Source organism: Etheostoma cragini, chromosome 23, assembly GCF_013103735.1.
Source record: "Etheostoma cragini isolate CJK2018 chromosome 23, CSU_Ecrag_1.0, whole genome shotgun sequence".
NCBI classification, from domain to species: Eukaryota; Metazoa; Chordata; class Actinopteri; order Perciformes; family Percidae; genus Etheostoma; species Etheostoma cragini.
The window spans coordinates 62210-64189 of NC_048429.1; the positions used below are offsets into that span (position 1 = coordinate 62210).

The window sequence follows — 1980 nt, forward strand, 5'->3', positions numbered from 1 at the left end:
CCACTAAGGTCTATATAAAGAGACTTCAGATACAGTATTAGGGACCACTAAGGTCTATATAAAGAGACTTCAGATAAATCTATCTGTAAACACATTCCTATCAGCCAATCAGGACACTGCTTCATGTCCAGGGTCCGTAAACACATTCCTATCAGCCAATCAGGACGCTGCTTATTATCCAGGGTCTGTAAACACATTCCTATCAGCCAATCACGACGCTGCTTATTATCCAGGGTCTGTATACACATTCCTATCAGCCAATCAGGACGCTGCTTAATATCCAGGGTCTGTAAACACATTCCTATCAGCCAATCAGGACGCTGATTATTATCCAGGGTCTGTAAACACATTCCTATCAGCCAATCAGCTTCACGTGTTGCTCTTGGTCAGACACAGATCAGAGCTGAGAAACCTGATCAGTTCCTGCCCCGCCCTGAATCCACAACACACACACAAACAAACAGACATACATACACACAGACACACACAGAGAAAAAGACACACACACAAACACACACACAGTCGGACCTCTTCAAAAAACGACAGAGTGACGTCAGCTGCAACACCTGAGCACTCCTTTATAACCACGTGACGTCAAGCCTGATCACGTGAAGCTGACCCTCAGTGACATATTCTAAGCCTGCCTTTATTACATTATTTTATATTACATTACCTTACATTATACATATATATGACCCGCTGCCTCTGTGCGCGCGGCCGGGTACACGGCAGCCCCACTACTTTCACCTGTATGCCTACGTCTCGTTTCATTAAGTCAGAAACTCAACTTCACCTGAGCCGTGTAACCGTGCTAACAGGCTAGCAGGCTAACGGGCCTCCGAGACTGGAATACGCAGCGAACTCCGCCTGAGCGGGACACAGGGACAAAACGTGTAATTAAACCCTCCCATCAACAACTTATTACCTGTTAGCAGGAAGCTAACGAAGCTAATGACGCAAATAGTTGGTGTTTTGATCCATTCATTTAGCCGACGTAGCTTAGCTATAATGCTAACGGGAACCTGCGCTGTCTCTGCGCATGCGCAGTTTGCCCGTTCTGTATTTATCTGGTAAAATGTTAAAAGCTTGTGCGGACAGGCCGGTGTAGACCCCCTCGACCCCCGGGGGTCCCCCGCCAGCCCCCGGGGCCCCCGGTAACCCCGGGCTCCCAGGTCTTACCGATCTCTGGAGCTCTCCGAGCCACACCGAGGCGCGCTCCTTCCCGGACGGGTCCGGGTCGTGGTACAGGGCCTGGACCGCCTGGTAGACCAGGGACAGGCTCGGCTTGCCCCCCTCCATGGCGCTGAGATTATGAGGCAGAAAGTTTTCCAACACGCTGCAAACCTGAAGCTACACGGTCCGTGTGTCGACCGCCATCTCAAAGCACTAGCTTCCCGCGCGCAACCTGGATCCTCTGCCGACAGGAAACAACGCCCGGAACGTTCGTTCCGCTCTGTGATGACACAAATTTCATTATCCCCCTCAGGTCTTACTTATTATTACTCATTATTATGTTAACACATCTTTTATTTCTTGAAAGCCATATTATTGTCTCTGGATAATTGTTTTGAGAAGGCTAAACGTGTCTTACATGTTGTATATTTATATTTGAGTCTGTTTGTTAACATTATTAAGTTAGATAGATAGATAGATAGATAGATAGATAGATAGATAGATAGACATTGATCCCCAAAAAAGGGAAATTATGGTGTTACAGTAGCACACATACATCAGTCATACAGCACAGAATATAAATATAGATGAAATACTTGGAAAAAATGTACATACAATATACATGAAGCTGTCCTGCTCCTCTGTTGGACCAGGGAGGGGGGTGGAGTTGCTCCTTTGTTGGACCAGGGTGGAGTAGAGAGTGTGGAGCTGCTCCTCTGGTGGACCAGTGGGGGGTGGAGAGGATGGAGCTGCTCCTCTGTTGGACCAGTGTGGGGTGGAGGGGGTGGAGCTGCTTCTCTTTTGGAC

At 48.0% G+C, this 1980-nt stretch overlaps 1 protein-coding gene across 1 annotated transcript in view; it reads right to left on the reverse strand.

Annotated features, from left to right (window-relative positions):
- The window catches only part of tnpo3 (transportin 3), a 14662-nt gene extending 13226 nt beyond the window's left edge, over positions 1-1436 (reverse strand). Inside the window, 1 exon segment of the mRNA XM_034864069.1 lies at positions 1023-1436. Within this exon segment, the coding sequence (XP_034719960.1) occupies positions 1023-1299 (277 nt within the window). The 5' untranslated portion in view covers positions 1300-1436.
- Positions 1437-1980: the final 544 nt, after the last annotated feature.